The sequence below is a fragment of the Miniopterus schreibersii genome, assembly GCF_964146895.1.
Source record: "Miniopterus schreibersii genome assembly, chromosome: 18".
Lineage (NCBI taxonomy): Eukaryota > Metazoa > Chordata > Mammalia > Chiroptera > Miniopteridae > Miniopterus > Miniopterus schreibersii.
The window spans coordinates 37,605,067-37,624,134 of NC_138121.1; the positions used below are offsets into that span (position 1 = coordinate 37,605,067).

Here is a 19,068-nt window from a genome sequence, read left to right on the forward strand (position 1 = left end):
CTAAGGGAGAGAAGCCACTTTTCTTAGTTTTCTCGGTGTGAGCACCCCTGCAGGAGCTGGCAGCCGTGCACCGTCTTCCTGCAGAAAATCCAGAAGAGCGGGAGCTGGCACTTTGCTTAGAGCAGGCTGTGAAGGGCTTGCTGGTGAACTCACAAATGGAAGTCTTGTGGCTCCTGGGGCATAGGCCTGGTACCATTAGTGTTACTTTCAACCTATTTGTGTCTTTATGGCCACACCCCCATAAACGTGGAAGGCTGATTGGCGAATCTATGTCTGAGGGGTTGGGGCAAGGGAGCTGGTTGGGGCGGAACAGAGACTGACTGATCCTATTGCAGTGCTCTCATCTCTCACTGAACCCCCTCATCTCTCTGCTGCAGAGTGAAAGTGTCCCTAGGCCTAGAGCCCAGGGCTCCAGGCTGCCGCCAGGATGGTGGGTGAAGGCCCCTACCTCATCTCTGATCTGGATCGGCGAGGCCGTCGGAGATCCTTTGCAGAGAGATATGACCCCAGCCTGAAGACCATGATCCCAGTGAGACCCTATGCAAGGTAAGCCAGGGGAGGGCTGGGGGAAGGCCAGGTCAGGACTTCCAAGAACAGTTTCCAGTCCATCAGAAGAGTGGGGACTGCCCCTGTTCCCCCTACTGTGCTCTCTATGCTTGTCCTTTTGTCTTTCCATTCATCCATCTATCCATCGTCCACCCATCTATCCATCATCATTCATTCACCCACCCTGCCACCCATCCACCCACCCATCCACCCACCCACCCATCCATCCACCTTCCCATCCATCCATCCATCCATCCATCCATCCATCCATCCATCCATCCATCCATCCATCCACTCACACATCCACCTTCCCATCCATCCATCCATCCATCCATCCATCCATCCATCCATCCATCCATCCACCCTCCCACCCTCCCACTCATCCATCCACCATTATTCATTCATGGACCCCTCACTTCTTGACCCCTCCTCTCCTTGGGTGAGAGGGAGACAATGGCTAATATTTAAGGAGATGCTCACTAGCACCCTATTATATATGGTGTTGGCTTCACACCAACACAATAGACTTACATAATCTAAAGAGCATAGATACTAATAACATCTAATAAAATAATTAGGAAGTGATGACTTTTGAGTACTTATTGCCTTTGTCTTTAAGATAATTTATTTAAATTTATGTCATTTGATTTTTAATATTGTCTATGTTTAACAATCCTCTCACAAAATTCCTGAAAATTTACCAATTGGCTCCCACATGCTGGTCCGATCACACTGCTGCTCAGAGAACTGTGGGTGCAAGTCACAGGTTCAGAGCATGGCTGCAGCTATTACTGATGTTAAGAACTTGCACCAGGGACTGAGGGCAACGGCCCCAATGTCCTGGAACACCGCTGTCTCATTTGTCTTAGGTTGGCGCCCAACCCCGTGGATGACGCAGGGCTGCTCTCGTTTGCCACGTTTTCCTGGCTCACACCAGTGATGGTTAGAAGCTACAAGCACATGCTGGCTATGGACACTCTGCCCCCACTGTCGCCGTATGACTCATCTGACACCAACACCAAAAGGTACCAGGACTCACTTGGGTCATCTCAGGAGAGGATCCCGCCCCAGAGAGGGACCGTGAGCCCTTTAGTGCTCCCATTTCCCAGGTGTGGAAATTGACACCCACGGGTCCTAGTGGCCCTTCTCAGTGGCTGAGGCGTGGACCGGGCTACCTGAGCTTGGTCCAGTGTCTGGGGAGGTGAGGACTGGGGAGACTTGGTGGGAGACAGGGCGGCCTGAGGCTCAGGACACCTGGCCGGGTGTCGCGGGGTTGCAGGCGCTCTGTGCTGCCGCATGCAGTTCCAGACATCACATTGTGCCCTTTAAAAACCGTGGGTGGACTTTTGTTTCACAAAGCAGGTTTAGGTGGAACCCAATGAAACTGCCAGTACTTGACAATTTCAACTTGCAGAAACATTCGGCCTAATTCACGGTCATTGTAGAAATGTTAAAGCAGCAGCACCCTGCGCAGGGGAAGTGCCCGGGCCCTGGCCCGCCCAGCCCCGCAGGCGCTGCTTCTGGGTGGGCCTGCCGGCGAGCAGTTGTTTCCTTCCTCCCGGCTCCCGGGCGTCATCCTTTCTAACACCTGCCCTGCGCTCAGGTCCTGACGGACCATGATGTCTCAGGCGTGGGAAAGCCTTCCAGCCCTCTCTGCGTTTGTTTCCCCTGGAAGTCTTCTCACCTTTGGCCACAGGGGCCACAGGCAAGGCGCAGCCTGGAGCATGTGCTTAAAGGGCGGGGAGTCTCATCGTGGTCTTGCAGCCTCGGTCTTGCAATCCGTCTACAACTGTGCGCTGCGGAAATCTCAGTCCGTGGTAGTTTCCAAAACCTACAGTCTGGAGAAAACTGTCAGTGATTGTGGAAAGAAAGGGGCTGGACCAGGGCCTGGGCCGGGGTTTCTTACCCCTCTGGCCAATACGTCTGCTTCCACGTACCCAGCATCGACTCAGATCCTCTCCTCTTCCAGGCTGTGTCCTGTGCCTAGGGGATCTTGTCCATTCCGAGGGCTTAAACGCCAGCACAAGCTGGCAGCCTTAATGACGCGCTCAGTCCACGTTCCTCCTCCAGGCTCAACTCCTCTGCCCGGCGTCCCTCTTGGGAAGCTGCGCGGGGATCTTCTATCTAAATCACCTTCTAGCTGAAGCTGGATTCTTGACCCTCGACCCCACTGACAAGGTCCCCCCGCCTTCCTCCTTTCCCACCCCTGCAACCTCCCCTCACATTTGGCCAAGCCGGAAACCTGGGCTCCTTCGCCCCCTCCCTAAGCACTCACATTGAATTCATCAGTAGGTTCTCTTGTCTCTCTCCATCCATCTTTCCTCAAATCCGTTTCCTTCCATCCAGCGTCAGGCTGCATGTCACCTGGACGCCACATTTCTTACTGTGGTCTCCCTGCTCTTGCCTTTGCTTCCCCACCATCCACTCTCTCACGGCAGCGGCTGTTTTTAGAAGGACGGCGTCACCGGGTCATGCCCGCTGAAAAGCCCTCAATGGAGTCCTTTGCGTTGGGAGAGAAATCTCACCCCCTCCCCGGGAGCTCTGGCCTTCACAGTGTCAGGCTGGCCCTTCTCCCCCCTCCCCCCCGTCCCACTGTCCTTCTTTCTCATCTTTGAGATGGACAGACTCCTCCCACCCAGAAAAGGTTTTTCTCTTGATTTCTCCGTTGCCGCTGTCTTTCGTCAGAGCTGGCATTGCGCCAGAGATGGGCAGCGGGAGCAGGAAATGGGAGCCTGGGAAGCGCCCAGTGCCAGGCCCTCCCACGTCCTGTCCATGCTGTAAGGGAGACGGAGAGTTAGTGCCCCTCGTCTGGAGCCACCGTCCAGGGCGAGGGTCGTGCGATGCACCCTGTCAAGGTGTGACCATCAGGGTGGCTCAGAAGGGCAAGTGGAAACCTGAGTCCCTTTCTTCCTTCCTCTTCCGCCCTCACAGATTTCGAGTCCTCTGGGACCAAGAGGTAGAAAGGGCAGGTCCTGAGAAAGCCTCTCTGGGCCGAGTGGTCTGGCAGTTTCAGAGGACGCGGGTGTTGATGGGCACCCTGGCCAACATGCTGTGCATCGCCATGGCAGCCATAGGGCCGGTGAGTGGTGGCCCTCTGCCTTGTCCCCCGGTCCCCAGACTGACAGAGAATGTCATTAGTTATTCTCTACAAGCTGGTGGGTTTAGTGCATTGTCATTATCTTTGAGCTCCTTGGGGGCAGATTTTCATAAAGCTAATCCCCGCCAAGCACAGCAGCAGCCACTGAAATTAATTAAAAAGTTTGCCTTGTCAAGCCTGCGTGCTGACATTCTGGAGGCCGCCCGTCCCGGCCTGCGCCCCAGGGGCCCTCTCCTCTCCCCGCCGCGCTGTTTTACAGACGGTCCTCATTCACCAAATCCTCCAGCAGACTGAGAGCATCTCCAGGAACGTCTGGGTGGGCGTTGGCCTGTGCGTAGCCCTTTTTGCCACCGAGTTTACCAAAGTCCTCTTTTGGTCCCTTGCCTGGGCCATCAATTACCGCACGGCGATCCGGCTGAAGGTGGCCACCTCCACCCTGGTGTTCGAAAACCTGGTGTCCTTCAAAACGCTGACACGCATCTCTCTTGGTGAGGTAAGCTGGTCCAGGAGTCTGGCCTAGAAAACGCCATCCTAAGTGTTCTATGTGTGAGGCGTGTTCCCTTTGGCAGTGTCCTGCCCCCTAGGCCCCATCTCCCTGCTCAGTGAGGTGGTAGAGACTCAAATCCCTGGAGGCATTCAGGGAAAGGAGGGCTCCATTCAAGCTGCGTCACGGTGGAGAGTTTGGGAAGTCTTCTGTGTCCCAGTTAGGCTTTGGGGTGACCTTGTCCCCTCCCCCCCAATGATTTTTTTTTAGAGAGAATGGAGGGGAGGGTGGAAAGGGAGAGAGAAACATCCATGTGAGAGAGACACATGGATTGGTTGCCTCCTGCACGCGCCCTGACCTGGGCTGGGGATCGAGCCTGCAACCGGGGTATGTGCCCTTGACAGGGAATCGAACCTGAGACTCTGGTGCACGGGGTGACGCTCTAACCACTGAGCAAAACCAGCCGGGAAATCCTCTCCTTTTGATTGTCAGTGAGGGCATGGGAGCGGTACAGAGCCTACGAGAGTCATGTGATAAAACTGACTGACCAATATATCTGGGATTCCATTTGTGTAGTATTTGGGGTGCCAAAGCCATAATAAAGACCGTGCCTGCTGGACTTCACAGTTGACATTTTCTTAAGCCCTTAATCCTTAGCAATGAAATCCTTACCATGAACACAAGAAGAGTCCTCTGGTCCAGGGAACCCCAGGTGGCGCAAGGTGTGGTCATGACAACCTGTGTCCACTAAGGCTACATCAGCTGCATATAACCCTCTATAGCAATGGATTAAACAAAATTAATCTCTTTCACTCTGTCTGCAAAGAGTCTGGAAGAGGTCAGTGCAGAGCTGGCCTGAGGCCTTCTAGATCTTTCTATCCCTCTTCCCCACTGTCCTGGAACATGGCCCCCAGGATGGTTCAAGGTAGACGCTGGAGACCGCGCCATCCCCGCCACACTTCAGATAGCTGGTTGGGGGGGCGTGAAGGCCCAGGCTTCCTTAAGAGTTCATCCCCAAAGTCCCACCTGACACTTCGGCTTCAGTCTCGTTGCCCTTAACATAGTCACATGGCCACACTCCCTCCACAAAGGAGGCCAGGAGGCGCAGTCTTTGGCTGGCACGGGCTGCCCTCCCCGAGCCGAGCGTGCCAGCGAGGAGCGAGCCGAGACGGCGCCGGCCTCTTCCCGCCCTTGGCTGGGCGCTCAGGTCCAGAAGCCTGGCCTCTTCCAGGTCAGGCGGGACTGAGGCCCACAAGACTCCCTGTGCTGGTCCCAGTGTCCCTCTCCCCTCCTCAGGCGCCCAGCCACCGCGACAGTGTCCGCTGACCCGCCCCCGCCTGACCCGTGTGCTTTCTTCCCAGGTGCTCAATGTGCTATCGAGCGATAGCTATTCCCTGTTTGAAGCTGCCTTGTTTTGTCCCCTGCCAGCCACCATCCCCGTCCTCATGGGTGTCTGCGCGGTGTACGCCGTGTTCATCCTGGGGCCCACGGCGCTCGTCGGGATAGCCGTGTACCTCGTCTTCATTCCCATCCAGGTACGGGGCGGCCCGTCCCCGCCACCGTCCCTGCCACCGTCCCGCTCCGCGCCTGCCTCCCGCACGCGCACTGCCGGGCGGCTTCATTCCCAGGCTCGGCCCGGAGCCGGCGCCCCCCGGTGCTCCCAGACGTGCTCTTCTGGGCACAGTGTAGTTTAGAAACAAACACAAAGCTTGAATTTGAATGTCCTGGGGAGGGGACAAGGTGTGCTTCTCCCATTTGTCAGAGCCCGGGCGCCGGCTGCACCCCGTGGTCCGCGGAGCCACGCCACTGGCCCATGCGTGCTGGCCCCGGACCCGCGGGCCCGGTGAGACGCTCAGGCCAGCTTCCCTGAGGACCTCTCCTGGCCCTGCTACTCCAGCCCCTCGGCTTCAGGCCAGCTGCAGCTCCACACTTCTCCCCCAAAACGGCATCTGTATCTTGATTTCAGGTGTTTATGGCGAAGCTCAATTCAGCCTTCCGAAGATCAGCAATTTCGGTGACGGACAAGCGGGTTCAGACCATGAATGAGTTTGTGACCTGCATCAAGCTGATTAAAATGTATGCCTGGGAGAAATCTTTCACCAAGACCATCCGAGGTGGGCTGTGCAGCGGCTTGAGGCAGAATCACCCTGCAGAACAGGCTCTTCCTAAGGGGTCCTGAGGTCCCTGGGGCTGGGCATGCCAGAAGGGGGCTGATGGGGCTCTGAGTGGCCCCGCAGGCTCTTTAAAGGATCAGGGAGATTTTATAATAGAAACAGGCATCTGTTCTGGTGAGGCCAGGGCTCAGAAGGTGAGTACCATATGGTTTGTCCTTTACTGGAGCAGATGGATGCTGGTGCTGACCAGTTAGTTACCTTTTCCAAAAATAATCCACTAAAACATTGTGAGCAGAAGAGCTGTCTCAAGCTATTTCCTTGAGTTAGAAGATGTCTACACGTACACACACACACACACACACACACTCACACATAATCCCCTCCATGCCTGCAGAAGCCTCATTGTCACTGGGTGACCCACTGGCTTGACATTTCTGCGCAAACGTGAGGATGCATAGATAGCTTCTCTCTGAAAGACGATATTAAAACCATTTCAATCAAATATAAATGCAAATCTAATTGCAGGAACATTTACATAATTGCTGACAGAGACTCAGGTGCTTGGCCGGTTAATGGTCTGAACCACTGTTACAATTGACTCCCCGGATCTACAATTACACTTCTAGGCCAGCATGTAATTGGGCCTGAAGCTTCGTATCTGCGTTTTAGGGAAGAGCTTGCCCAAGGAAGGGCCCAGGTCGGGCCACGGGCCACTCCACAGCACCTGCTTTGAGGACCCAGAAACGCTTCCTCACCCATGAACTCACTTCAGTACAATTGACTTGATTGGAATAAATTTGTTTCCATGTGACTTAATTCAGTTTAACACAGGTCAGATTAAGTCAATAAGCATTTACCAAGTTGCTGCTGTGTGCAAGGCCGTGAGAGGTACACAGTGATCAGTGAAAGGGACCCTGCTTTTAAGATGAAAGAGGGACAAGCTAACTGAGCTCAGAATAGCTCCAAGTCTGTCGGCTTTACCTCCAGCATACCTGGAGTCTGTCTGCCTCTCTTCACTTCACCCCAGTGCGGTCCAAGCCAGTTTTTCTCCTGGGCTACAGCAGTATTTCCAGATGCAGCCCCTGCTGTCCTCTCCCCCCGCCGAAGTCCATTAGGCCCTCAGCAGCCTGAGTGACCTTTCTAATGTCAATCAGGTCCCTCCCTCCCCTGCTGGAAAATCTTTAGTGGCTTCTCATCACATTGAGATTATTGAAAGTGAGGACTTCAAAGGAAATCCAAATTCCTTCACCGGCCTATTACACCCTATTAGACCCAGCATGGCCCAGCTCCTGCTGACCTCACTGACCTTATCTCATCTCACCCCAACACCCGATGACTCCCTTGGGCCACTCGAACCTTCTGTGTGGTTTTAGAACAACAGCTGCACTCCCTCACCCTCAGGACCTTGGCAGGTGCTGTCCCTCTGCCTGGAATATCTTCTGCTGCACATCCAAGAGGACTTTGTCTTGACTTTGGGTCTCCTCTAGGTGTCACTGACTCAGCGGCCTTCTTGACCAGAAGGTCCAGTCCCCACCACTCCCTCTGAATCACTTCACCTGCTCATCTCTTTCCTGTCACCCAACACAATCTGTGACGGCCTTGTCTAGTTGTTTAGTGTCCATCGCCCTCCTGGGAGAGAGCTGAGACCCTGTCCACTCTGTTCCCAGCACCCAGCACAGCACCTGGCACGTCGCAGACATCAGATGAGAATGTGCTGACTGGGGGGACATGTGAATCAACTGTAAGATAAAATGGGTAAAATGCCATAGGGAACCAGAGATGCTCCAGAGGGGCACGCACGTGGGCTGGAGGGACAGGCATCTGAGTGTGCGAGTCCGGATACCCAGAGACTCAGGATTGGAAGTGGCCTTGGAAACCCTCCAGTACTGCAGCCGGCAGAGCGTCTGGCTTTGGGCCCTGGCTTCCTGTGCTTCCTCCCATCTGAACTTCACAGCAGGAAACCTTAACACATTTGCAAGGAGGAGCAGGCAGGTGCTTGACATGCAAAACAAGACCACAGTGGACCGTTTTCTACTTTGCAGATATAAGGAAGAGGGAAAGGAAGTTACTGGAAAAAGCTGGATTTGTCCAAAGTGGAAACTCCGCCCTGGCCCCCATTGCTTCCACCATTGCCATCGTGTTGACCTTCACCTGCCACATCCTCCTGAGACGCAAGCTCACCGCCCCCGTGGTAAGGTGCCTCCCGAGCTGGCCTCTAGGGCACCTGACTCCCGCAGGTGCCCGTGGGCAGCTCCCCCCACCTCTGCCTGCACCGGCATCGGGCCACCCCGCCCCCTGAGGACGGGCCAGGCTACGCAGGAGTTGCTCACACTTTTACACACAAGCGCGGGGGGGCGGGGGTGATGAGGGGAGCCACGCAGCAACTCCTCCAGTCCGTGCGGGGCAAGGGTCGCAGTTAACGTTGCAACGCAATCTAACATTTGAAAAACAAAATTGAAACCAAACAAGCAACTGCCAGATTGTTTCCTACAGTGGCTGCACTGTTAGATCCCCACCAGCGGTGCACAAACAGGGTCCCGCGTTCTCGCCACCTCTCTCCTCTCCTTTTCGTCATAGCCACCCTAGTATGCGGAGCGGCGCCTCACCGCGGAGGGGCCGCTGTTTCTGTCTGTCGCAGGGAGAGTCCTAACCGATCAGCAGGCCCGACGTCAGGTCGGTGGGCCCAGCGCGCTCCGGTAGGGCCTGGCAGTGGGCGCAGGCGCCATTCACCCTCCCGTTGGAGCCTGTTCTTAACCCCTGCGTTTATCTCCCCAGCTCCGGCCGCCACACACAGTCTGTGTCTAGGGCTCCTCTGATTGTGTTAAAGAAGCAGAAGGCAGAGGGTCTAATTCATGTTGATACTGCTCAAAGGAGAGTTTGTGGGGGTTCCCTGGGCAGGCAGAGTTGCGGGTCCTGGACAGGTGATGTGGGATTAGGGCCAGATTTATGGCAAATGCAGAGCCTCTCTTGCCTTGATTTTATGGGGTGTGAATGGGCAATGAGAGTCCCTGTGGTTGTGAGCACTGCTGCTCCCCCCAGCCTGGGAGTCAGGGGGAGCCCAGAGATGACTGCAGGGCACTCAGGTGTCTTAAAGGGGCCTGTGCTTTCAAAGGTAAAGAAACTGAGCTGGTGGGAAAACGGCCCTGGGTAGATTAAAGAGACAGACAACTAAAATAGTAAACTCATTGTCTGAAGGGTAAGTGGTTGGAGGAAAGTCAACAAAAGCAAGAAAAACTTGGAGAGAAAGAATGAAAAGCTAGTACAGGGAGGCTCCCGGGGGAGGAATTGCTCCAAGCCCGGGGTCCTGAGGGGAGGATGGGGTGTTTGAGAAGACGGGTGCTCTGCAAGGGTGCCCCTGCGCTTCCTGGGAGGTGATTTCATTTCCTCAGCGTCTCTGAGCCCGTTTACTCTTGCACAGCCTAGGAGCTGGGACCCAGCCTCGACTCTGAACGGCCTGGACAGAATGCTTCCCCATTACTGTGACTGCTTTATGGTTCACAAACAAACAAACAAACAAACAAAAAGTTTTCCCCCCAACAACCCACCAAGCAAATTAACTTGAAACCAAATTGAACATACATAGTATTTTCTAAAACGATGATTTAGAAGAAGGCTAGACCAAGAACAGAGTCCCTGAACGCAAGGTGGGCATTTCTGTGGGCCTCTCTGCCAGGCCTGCCTGTCTGTAAGGGGTCAGCCCCAAGGTGCTCGGTCCCACCTGCCAGCTCAGGTGGTCTGTCACCCAAGGCCTGTATTTCCTGAGCCAAGACAGTGCTCCTGGCCCTGGGGCCCTGAGCTCTTTGGAGATAGATTTAGGACCAGATGTGATGAAGGGAGCATCCTCCATTGTTCTCTTAATGGACTAACGAGGCTTAGCTGAAGCCCGGGCCCTGTCCATGGGGCTCACTCAACAGCAGGCAGGATCATTCCGAATTTGTCAATGGAAGTTGTGTGATTTACCCCTTGAATGGGTGGTGAGGGAGGTGCTGCCAATCAGAAGTTGGACAAATGAGAAGATGATGCCTGAGAGAGTAGACCACTCACCCCTGGGCGCCACCCGAGCAAGGAAGTCTGTCTTCATGGCCTCTATGATATTGACAGCCCATGGCCCAGGCTCAGTGAGAAGGGCCCAGTGAAGAGGGGAGGTGATTTTTTGCGGGATGGCAGTTGAACAAAGGCTCTCAAATCTGTCCCTGGTGTGTGGGAAGGTGGGTCGTGGAGGCCAGACCCTAGGGTGGGAGAGCCAGAGGTCATTCTCAGAAGCCAGCCAGGGCCAAGCAGGTCCTTCCCGGGAACCTCTGCCATCACCCCCGGGGCTATGTGTAGTTCAGAGAAGGAGGCTCATATTCCAAGGGCCAGGTGCAATTCAGAGAAGGAACAACTTGGGGAGCGCTACACAGGGTTTTGAGGGAAGGGTCTTGAGTACGAATGTGGTTTGGGTGGAGGTTTCCGAAGGCACTCAGTGAGAGGCCTCCTTCGGACCTGTCCTCTCTCCCTTGGGCCTGTCCTCTCTGGATTGACAGAGACAAGGGAGTAGAGTTCCACTATTTTGGTGAAAATCCAAAAGCAAAATATATTAAGGTGTTCATGTTCCTAATTTGCCAACCCTTGATCTCTGAGCCATGAAATGAAAAACATTGCTCCTCTGGGAATCCCAACCATGCCAGGGTCTCCCATCTGAGTACGTCTGATCTTGTGGACATCACGGTTCAGAGCCAAGGCCACCCGCCCTGAACCCGATCTCTCTCGCTCCTCAGGCATTTAGTGTGATCACCATGTTCAACATGATGAAGTTCTCCATCGCAGTCTTGCCTTTCTCCGTCAAAGCAGCGGCCGAAGCCAGTGTCTCTCTAAGGAGAATGAAGGTATAGCTAACACTGGGTGAGTAGGGATGAGAGATCTCATTTTTGGGTGGGGAAACTCCCAGATACGGGGGAGCTGGCTGAGTCAACCCATTGGAGGGCTGGGTCACTGGCGTGGTGGACATGGGGAGAAGGCCCCCGGGCAGAGTTGGATGGGTAAGTGTGCGTGGAGGAGGGTATGGATAGAGTTTCCTAGGTGGTCCGCCCTTTTAGGAAAGGTGAGATGGAGTCTCTGTACAGAGGGACGATCCACTGACCCTCAGTCCTTATCGAAGCCCTAAATGTTAAATTGTTCCAGGAGCAGGGCTGGGCTTGCGCTGAGCCACCCCCCCCATTGCCTGTCTGGCTTGTGCTGTCACGGGTGTGGCGATGGAAGTGGTGGGGGGCGCCCTATTCATGCAACACTTAGTCGCTTTACTCACTCGATTATTTGTTCCTCAAAGACTGACTGTGTGCTTCCTACGTACAAGGCATTGTGGGAAATGCAAGTACAAGGAAGGGAGAGTCTTTACTCTCAAGAGCCCCCAGTAAGTGTAGGGGCAGGTGCCCCAGTAACTGCCATACACAGAGAGGAAATAAGTGACCCACAGGAGGGCAGATAAAGTGGTTCTGATGTTGAGGTAAGGACCGAAGGAGGAGGGCACTCCGGACAAGAGAAGAGCATGCCCACGTGCCCGTGAACCGACGGGAGGCCTTGCTCACTGCAGCCAGAAGTCTGGACGCCACCCCCGGCATCCTCAGTGTCTGAATCCCTCTCTCCCTACCGTCCACACTGACCCAAGGGAGCCCAGCTCGCTCATCTCCCGGTCACTAGTTCCCTCCATTTTAAAGGGCACCATGTGTAAGATCGTTTAGAAGGTACACTGTTGTAGGATCACTTTTTGAGTAAAAGACAAGAATCAGCACCCCCATATTAATTGTGTAGAGGACAGTGCCGGATATCTTAGCCTAGGACAGTGGACAGCGCTGCTTTTTGACTCCTCAGGCTCCTCTCGGGCCCTGCAGCCTCACCCTCGTTCAGTGCTTCATCGTCTCTCTTCTGAACTATCGCAGTGACTCGGGCAAACTGTCCTTTCCCAACACTGTCCTCCTTGCATTCAGACTGTGTCTAGCACCTGAGAGCTGTGACAATGTTGGCATGAACACTGGTATCACCTTCTGGAAGTCACTGAATCTTGTCCCCTCAGGAGTGGGGCTGGGCCCTCCGTCAGCAGGTCCTCAGATCTCCCCCTCACTTCCTATCCCCTCCCCACCTGGAGCTCTGGGCCTCAGTAGCCCTGAGTTGCCTGTTTCACCCCCACCCCCGCTCCAGCAGACTGTGCTATTGAACATCTTGCCTTGGCTTAGGCTGTGCCCGGGGCAGAAAGCTCTTGCCCCCTGGGCCCACTCTCGTCTCTGCCTGCACAGCACCTTCACAGGCTCAGCTCAGGTGTCGATGACGTGGCCTCTAGGATGGGGAGCCAGGTGCCCCTCTCCAGCTTTGTCCCTACCACATTTCAGAGATGATCTGTGCATGTCTTGCCCTCCCCTGAACTGTGATCTCTTCAAGGACAGGAGCTATGCCTTTTCATATGGCATTTCTGCTGTTACCCCAGACTCTGGTGCAGAGCAGGCACTTGGCAACTGTTTTGTTAAGCTCAGCTGAGAGGGGACCCAGGAAGGGGACACAGCAGAGACTGAGCATGTGACTGTGGTTTTATAAGCAGTAGTACCAAGCAAGGAAGCCCACCACCCAGAGATGGGCAAAACCCAATGCCTTGAGCACGAAGGTAAATGTAGCTGCCATGATCATTCTCCATGTGGGTGACCTACACAGCCCGGTGGTTAGAGAGCCACCGTCCTACACAGTATGAGCCGGGGGACTATTGCTGTTGCAGTTTCTCCCAGGAAACTATCCTCAGGATGTCTCTCCTGGACATCCTAGGTAGAGTCGCCAAGGTTGTGATTTGGGGTCATTAGAAGATATATTGGGATGATTCTTGCAAATGGATGACATCTATACAGTTAATTTTGTTTCTTTGATCTTAGAAAATTCTCATAGCTAAAAGCCCCCCATCTTACGTCACCCAGCCGGAAGGCCCAGACACTGTCTTGCTTTTAGCAAATGCCACCTTGTCTTGGGAGCAAGAAGCCGGCAGGAAAAGCAACCTAAAGAAACTGGAGAACTGGAAAACACATTTGGTTAAGAAACAGAGGTGGGAGACATATAGTCTGAGTCCATCGGCCCAAGAAGCTGTTGGCCTGGAGGCACAGAGGGGCGGCTGCAAATCAGCTCTGCACAATATCAGCTTTGTGGTGAGAAAGGTGGGTACAGGCCTCGAGGTGGCTCCAGGGTTCCTCTTTGTGCCTTGCAGCCAGGGCCTTCTCAAGGCCTCTTGTGATGCGGTTTGGGCTGGAGGTGGTGGCGTCATATTTTAACCTACTACCCTGTTGACTGACCTCTCCCTGTGCGAGCACCATAGGAGGAGACGTTCTTGCTCGTTGAGCGGTGCTGAGCTCAGCGGGTGGAGCGGTACCTCGGTAGCCACCCAGGCTGTCCGCCATGTAGTCCCTGGAAATGGGGTTCAGTCGGCTGAGTGCCTCGAGCCCAGCTGGCTGTCTCTTCCCTTTCCCCTGCCTGAGATCCCCGGCACCCGACTGCTCCCCAGACGTCTCAGTGAACGGCTCTCTCGTTCTAGAGAGAGCGGCCTTCCAGCCCCCAGTGCTTTCCTCTTTCTCACTATGTCCCTAGCTTCTGGACTGGTGCCTCAAGGATGTGGTCGTGTTTTGTGAAATAAGTTGAAGATCTGGTTGTGTGGATAAAGGGTGCTCCTGGGGAGGCTGGGAACCTGGGTCCGAGTCCCAGCCCCTCACCTGCTGGCGACCGTGAGTGCTGCCTAACCTCTCGAGGCCCATTTCTTTACCTTGTTGATGGACATTAATAATAGCGCCACTCACAGGGTGAGTGTGGGAACCGAGAGAGACACCGCACGCAAATACTGACCCTGCTGTATGTCTCCACTCGCGTTAGCTGTGATTGTGGCCTTTTCCCTCTAGCACAAGTCCAGCTTAATTGTTGCTCTTAAATGTCCTAAGTTCGGGGCACCCATTTGTTCCACGATTCCATCAGACGGCAGCCTCCGAGAGGTCGGGGCGCATACTGTCTTGGTCACAGTGCGGCCTTAGCTGAGCCCAGGGCCCGGCACGGAGCTCCCAGTGCTGTTTTCTGAATGAGCACATGGGGGCCCCGTGGGCTTTCTGCTACAGACAAGGGGGAGTGCAGAGCGCTTAGGCCCGGCCCCAAGGCAAGGACAGGACTCAGAGGACAGCCAGGTTGCTCGGGGAAGCTGGATATCTGGACCTGTGATCTCTTGGTCCCCAAGTCTCCATAATGCCTCAGTTCCTCAAAGTCCTTGTAGTGGATTAAAATGAATCAGCTTCATTTATCAGCGGCATCCATAAGGCAGGGGCCACACCCACCGTGATCACCACACCCTTTATCCCCCCGGGACTAGCATGTGCCTAGTGTGCAGTAAAGACTTGTCAAAGGAATTCATGGTGACAGGCAGCACCCCTCACGTGCTGGGTGGCGGGCAGGTGATGGCCCATGTTGTGTAGCTCAGGTGCGGAAGGAGCGGTATTTGGCCCGTGCAGGCAGCTTGCTCTCAGGGGAGCAGGTCTGAGACGGTCCACTAGGGGCACTGCAGCACCTGCCTGAACACGAGAGCGGGCATGTGTCCTGCTCACGGGGATTCTTGCTCTGCGGGCCATGGCTTCCCCGGACGTGCACACGGCTCACTCCCTCACCTCCTTTGGGTCTTACTCAAATGTCACCTGGTCAGGGACCTAGCCATGTGCGCTGGCCGCCTTCCACTTGCCAGAGGTGCCTCTGGGCCTGAGGGCCCTCTCCATCACCCACAAAATGCCAAGACACCAGCAGCCAGGGAGCAGATCCCAAACACGGACCGTTGGGAATTTTCCCTACTCCCTCCGCTATTGGGGGTGATGCGGTGCTCAGTCTCCCAGAGTTCCCAGAGTGTCCCAGCAGGACTGAGCTCCCGTGCCGCCTGTGGGACCTGACCTGACACCTTAATGGGCCCCCTTCCATGCCCGGCCTCTTCCCAGCTGCTGTCGCCCCGCCTCCTACACAAGCTACTTTCACTCAGATCTTTGACTTAGGGCCTGTGTCTGGGAGGCCTCTCGCTGAGACCTGTGCCTTCCCAAGAAGGCTTCTCAAGCTCCTCCCTGACATTTGTTTCCATGGTACGCACCTGACATGCTCCAGATTTTACTAACTCATCTTATTTACTGCCCATCCCCCAACAAGCATCAACCTCTGTTAGGCTTGCTCTCCCCAGGCCTGGGAGAGGGACAACCCTAGAGTCCAGGGTGTGTGTCCCAGGCCAGCACGACGCTGTGTCCCAGGCCAGCACGACGCTGTTTCACACCTGTGCCGTACCTGGAAACTCAAAGCCCTCCAGGCGCTCTGCCCCTCCGGGCTGTGCAAGGGGAGGTGCTTATTTAAGACTTGGGTTCCTGTATTCTCCCAGGCTGTGTGTCCAGGCCCGGTGTGAGGTTGCCCCGCCACCCCCTAGAGCCATCCTTTGTCCCCACCTGCACAGTTTGGAGGCGACACCTTTGTCCCAAGACCCTGTAAGAACAGGGAGAATGACAGTGTCTTTTCTCTGCTTCTCTGGTAGGGAAAGGTCTTGGGGATTTGTGGGAACGTTGGGAGCGGGAAGAGCTCCCTCATCGCAGCTCTGCTAGGACAGGTGAGCTGTGTGGGGTGCCTGTGAGGATGGAACACTGATGTGACAGCAACAAGGTCCCCTGAGAGAACAGTGGCTCCTGAGGCCGGGCTCGGAGTTAACGACGATCATGTCCAGGAGGTGGATGTGTTTGGCAGCTCCACGCCCTGGCCAGACGGGCGCTGAGCTTTTCACAGACTCTCGGGTTGGCCTCCCAAGGATGTGTGTTAAGTGGTGACTGCTTCCTTGCCCAGAGCTCCATCGGGTCATTAAATCCATGATTTTCCCCAAAACTCGAGCTGTCTTGATTAGAAAGGCCAGCAAGGTGGCTTGGCAGGGAACAAACCCAGGAGCCTGTGACTCACGATGACTTTGGATGAGTTTTTCCCGTGATGTCTACGCAGGGCAGCTGTTCAATCAAGCCTTCCTCGAGGAGGGAGGGGCTGAATGCAGGACTGAACTAGAGCAGCCATGTGCCCTCAGCTTCTCTGCAAAGCTGTGGCAGGAAGACGGAGGAGCCCGGGCCCCGTCCACAGCAGTGCGGGATAGGCCCCGCCCCGGGGCCTGGCGGAGGGGGATCCAATCAGTGCACCCTGAAGAAAAGGGAGCCTTTGTGATGGGTTTACCTTGCACCCAGGTGCCCTGTGGGCTGGCAGCATGGCAGCAGCCCTCCAAGCCATGCTCTTAGCCAGCAGCAGGATCTGCTCTTCCAGAAGGTTCTGCCTGTCCCCCTGCAGATGTTTGGCATTGAGGCCCTTGATCTGCACAGTTGGGCTTTGGAGCCTGTGGACAAGACATACTGTCACTCTCTCACACTTTCAGAATGAGTGCTCATGGGATAAAGGGGTGCAGGTGTCCAATGCGCCCCTGGGGAGACATTGGCGAGATTAGCTTCTGAGGGTCTCTGGTTTTGTGTCTCCAGATGCAGCTACAACAAGGGGTCGTGGCGGTCAGTGGGACCCTGGCCTATGTTTCCCAACAGGCATGGATCTTCCACGGAAGTGTGAGAGAGAACATACTGTTTGGAGCAAAGTATGATCACCAAAGGTAATGATGCTAACTTTGAGCGCACAAGGCTTGGCGTTTGGGACCCTCTGCTTCAGGCGCCAATGCCATTGGTGACAGGTGTTCAGTGGGCTTCTCTAATGATTAAATACTGATTGGACCTGAATGGGTGCTGCTGGTTCTCTTCCTGACCCGAGTTCAGGAGAGGCGCCCCCGCAGACCTGGGTCGCGCTCCAGGATGTGGGTGGCATCAGCCCTGGCTCCCGGTGCAGAGCAGCATGCGCTGAGGGCCTGTCTCCATGCAGGTGTTGTCTGCCTGGAGGAAGGTAAAGCCGGCCACTTGGCTTTCGGCCAAGTACCCAGAACTTGGCTTGAAATGGTGAGCAGTGTGTATGCACTGAATCAGCCCTGAAGTTATTGCCTGGCCTCAGAGCATCGGGATCTATTGCTGTTGATGTCCTCAAAGTGATCGAATGGAATAAAAGCAAAGTTCGAGTCATAACTTTGCACACACTGTGGACCATTGTCTCCTAGCTCAGGTTTCCCATGGTTATTTGCCAAGTTTGGGGGGCTTTACTGTCCAGTGTCTCATTAGAGTTCCAGAATGACCTGTTTAGGGGGACCCTTGCCTCGAATCCCCATTTTATAGAGGAAGCGGCTGAGGCCCAGAGAGGAGAGTTGATCTGCCTTAAAGGCAGAGCTGAGGCCTGAACTCCGGGGCAGCATCATTGGTTCCTGCTGGAGCTGCCTGGCAGCTCGGTACCCCTGGAGCCTCCCCAGGTGCCATGATGCAGAAGTGAACACGAATGGAGTTGATTTCATGAATCAGCCCTTGGCTCTCCAGGTGCAGGCAGCCTGTCAAGCGAAACAGAAACCTGGGCCCAATATGGGACCCAGCAGCTCCTTGGACGAGCACAGCTTGGACTGCCACCAGGGACCCCAGAGTGGGAACCAGCTCCCAAGGTGGCTCTGTGAGCACTGAGGTGTACAGGGCGCCATCTGAGTGGGCTCTAGGTGCAGAGGAGCCGAGGGAGGAGGCTGTGGGTTCTCTCATGGCTCAGGGCATGGGCATCTGGAGCTCCTGACCACTAATGTACTGACTTTTTGGGCCCCCTGGATGTCAGAAGTCCTCAAAGAGTGGGGCTGGGGTCATGCCCAGAGGTCTCTGGACCCCAGCTTTGCTGTTCTTTGCAGGACAAAGTGCTGGTCCCAGAAGTGTAGCTTCTGAGGGGTGGTAAGGGCCTTCCTGACGAACCCCCAGAACTAGATGGTGGGTGATGCCGAGAGGCTGAGAGGGCCAAGGAGCTGAGCTCTGACTCCCACTTGGCCTGTCTGCCCCTCAGGCCATACTCTCGGGGCCTCGGTGTCCTTGGTGTCTTGGTAGAAGTGAATGGCTAGATGAGCATCCTGGAGCAAATGCCAGGGTCACCACTGGCAACCACCAGCTGCCACCCTCCACCTATACACCTTCTCTTCCATTCGTGGTCTTCTGTCTTGGAGCCTCCGCAGCAACCTCAGCCCACATATGCAAAGACTCCTTTTCTGACTCCCACGAGCAGCGCCAGCAGCTGGTCCCCACACTTTTCAGGGATTTCACATGCCCTGATTTCATCGTCCCCGCGTGGTGGGAACACTGTGAGGAGAGGGGCCACCTGAGTCAACTCTGTATCAGATGTGGGGCAGCAAGGGGCCAGGGGAAGCTGCCTTGGACATCAAAGACAAAGCAACTGGCCATGTCCTCACTTTGCCCAGTGACAACAGCAATGTCTGTAGATGCAACCCAGGGCAGCGATGACGCTGGGGTCTTCCTCACTACGCTGACTGCTGACTTCGGACCTTTGCAACCACAGGTACCAGCACACGGTGCGTGTCTGTGCCCTCCAGGAGGACCTGAGCAGCCTCCCTTACGGAGACCTGACCGAGGTGAGCAGAGCAGGGAGCTCGGCCCCACGGCAGCAGCTCCGCAGCTCAACTCCCCAGGGACAGAGGGCGGAGGCTAGGCAGCCCCAGCTCCATCCACATCAGTGCCCCGGAGGACAGAAGGGTGCCAGGAAATGCGGCAAAGTCAGGCTCTCCCATCTTGAATTCTCCATCTGGGTCTGTTCTTGGGGGATACCCCAATGGGGTGGCACCAGCTCCACTTGTGTTGGGTTCAGCGTTGCTCCTGGGGCCACTTTCAATCTGCCTGTCATCTTTGGGAAGGTTTTTGGCCAAAGCTGTTTGCTCACCTCGA

At 55.3% G+C, this 19,068-nt stretch overlaps 1 protein-coding gene across 1 annotated transcript in view; it reads left to right on the forward strand.

The window, feature by feature from the left end:
- Nucleotides 1–427: 427 nt before the first annotated feature.
- ABCC12 (ATP binding cassette subfamily C member 12) overlaps nucleotides 428–19,068 on the forward strand; it is a gene marked incomplete at both ends in the record, with an annotated part of 45,014 nt that continues 26,373 nt past the window's right edge. The window contains 12 exons of the mRNA XM_081118630.1: nucleotides 428–546; nucleotides 1,416–1,571; nucleotides 3,478–3,625; nucleotides 3,903–4,136; nucleotides 5,489–5,662; nucleotides 6,094–6,241; nucleotides 8,284–8,432; nucleotides 10,999–11,106; nucleotides 13,132–13,407; nucleotides 15,783–15,854; nucleotides 16,753–16,877; nucleotides 18,686–18,758. Of these exons, the coding sequence (XP_080974756.1) occupies nucleotides 428–546; nucleotides 1,416–1,571; nucleotides 3,478–3,625; nucleotides 3,903–4,136; nucleotides 5,489–5,662; nucleotides 6,094–6,241; nucleotides 8,284–8,432; nucleotides 10,999–11,106; nucleotides 13,132–13,407; nucleotides 15,783–15,854; nucleotides 16,753–16,877; nucleotides 18,686–18,758 (1,782 nt within the window). The remainder of the gene's footprint in view (nucleotides 547–1,415; nucleotides 1,572–3,477; nucleotides 3,626–3,902; nucleotides 4,137–5,488; nucleotides 5,663–6,093; nucleotides 6,242–8,283; nucleotides 8,433–10,998; nucleotides 11,107–13,131; nucleotides 13,408–15,782; nucleotides 15,855–16,752; nucleotides 16,878–18,685; nucleotides 18,759–19,068) is intronic.